This window comes from Alternaria arborescens (genome assembly GCF_004154835.1).
Source record: "Alternaria arborescens strain FERA 675 chromosome Unknown contig_232, whole genome shotgun sequence".
In the NCBI taxonomy this organism is placed as follows: Eukaryota; Fungi; Ascomycota; class Dothideomycetes; order Pleosporales; family Pleosporaceae; genus Alternaria; species Alternaria arborescens.
Genome location: NW_021168087.1, coordinates 1 through 1,533, shown reverse-complemented (window position 1 = coordinate 1,533; position 1,533 = coordinate 1). Strand labels below are relative to the sequence as shown.

The 1,533-nt window shown below is 50.3% G+C and overlaps 1 protein-coding gene across 1 annotated transcript; it reads right to left on the bottom strand.

Moving 5' to 3' along the window:
• Nucleotides 1-721: 721 nt before the first annotated feature.
• AA0111_g12889 (hypothetical protein) lies at nt 722-1,533 on the bottom strand (the record flags this gene model as incomplete). Its single annotated transcript, XM_028646923.1, has 1 exon — nt 722-1,533. A coding segment is annotated over one exon (812 nt), but the record flags the coding sequence as incomplete, so codon positions are not given.

Genomic DNA, 1,533 nt, shown 5'->3' with positions numbered 1-1,533 from the left:
TGACACGAGCAAAGATGGTAGCTAGGACGTCGCCAGGCACTGTTGGCCAGCTTATATCTGGATTTGCTTCTACAAGCGTATTAATCTCTGCCTTTGTTATGTTCTATTATGTCCTGTCAGTCTGCCTCGGGTGAGTGTCGATGTATAGCCGTACATAAAATCTGTCCCACTGGAGCTTGTCATGTCCCGCTCGCATTTGCGCCTCCTGTGTCTTAGCGCCCTTTTTGAGCTCAAATTCCAACATCGCTTATGCGTAGGAGGCAAGCTGACGTCTGTTCAGGTTGTCCAGGTTGTCCAGGTTGTCCAGGTTGTCCAGGTTGTCCAGGTTGTCCAGGTTGTCCAGGTTGTCCAGGTTGTCCAGGTTGGCAGGGGTGCGGGGTTCGCGTGGTGTCAGATTTGACTGCAGGGGCGGGCTCACTCGTCACATCCGAAGCCCGTGCACACGCGGCATAATCTCAGGCATAGTCCGGTCACAGAAGGAACGTGCCCAAGCCTCTCGGAAACGGACCCACCTCTGCAACATTCCCACGCAGCGCCACCCGCGCCTAAGATTCTCTCCATGGTCTTTCCTTGCTAATCACCGAGGCTCAGCATCCGTAGTACCAAGTAGAGCGTCCTTCCCACGGTGAGCAAACAGAAATAAAATTGATCAACTATCTAGGTACTATTATACATTAAACTTTGTTCGTTCCGAGTTTGCAAAGCACTATAGCTCTACATCTCAGGCGGCGTCCTCGCCGTCATCAGATTTGTGCTCGGTATCGATATCCATCTCCTCGTCCTGCCTCTTCTTCCCCTTATCGTGCCGCTTTTTCGTCTCCATATTGTGCTGCATTTCCATTCCCTCATCCTTCGGGAACAACCATGGGTAGGCTTCAAAATCCTCCGATGTTAAAGGTGACTTTGTCTTGGGATTCTTTTTCTGTGCCTTGCACGCCTCAAACAACAACTGTCTCTTATAGTATTCTGGAACGAGCCGGTTGAAGTATTCCTTGTCAGCCCAATTTCTTCTGCCACAGAGCTGGTAAAATTCACTTCTGGTTAGCCAGTCAGTCTCGTCGATGTTCAGATACTTGACCCGGATGTATGTATCCGGCTGACGCTCCTTTACGCCGGGGCGGCGTTGGTAGCTCTCCGCGCGTGGCATGACGACACAAGGACCGATTTTTACATTCTCGAGGTCTTCAAAGTCTTTCTTTCTTTCCTTGAGATTGAAATTCGTCTCTTTGTCTTGCGGCATACCTGCAGCAGCTCCGGGGCCAAGGTCACTACCTTTGACAACCTTGAAGTACTCACAATTTTCGTCGTCATCCAGACCAGCGTTGATGATGAAACGATGGAATCTCGGGTTACCGGAAACAGAGGGGCGAATTGCTACCACGGGTCCGTCTTCTGTCATACCATCCTTGTATACAAAAGGCTTGATGCAATTTTCGCTTAGCGAGATCGAGTTTATGTCCACATCAAGAAGATTCGTTGATTCAACAAGAGATTTTGGAATACTGGGGGCAGTACGGGGGGCAGTACGGGGGG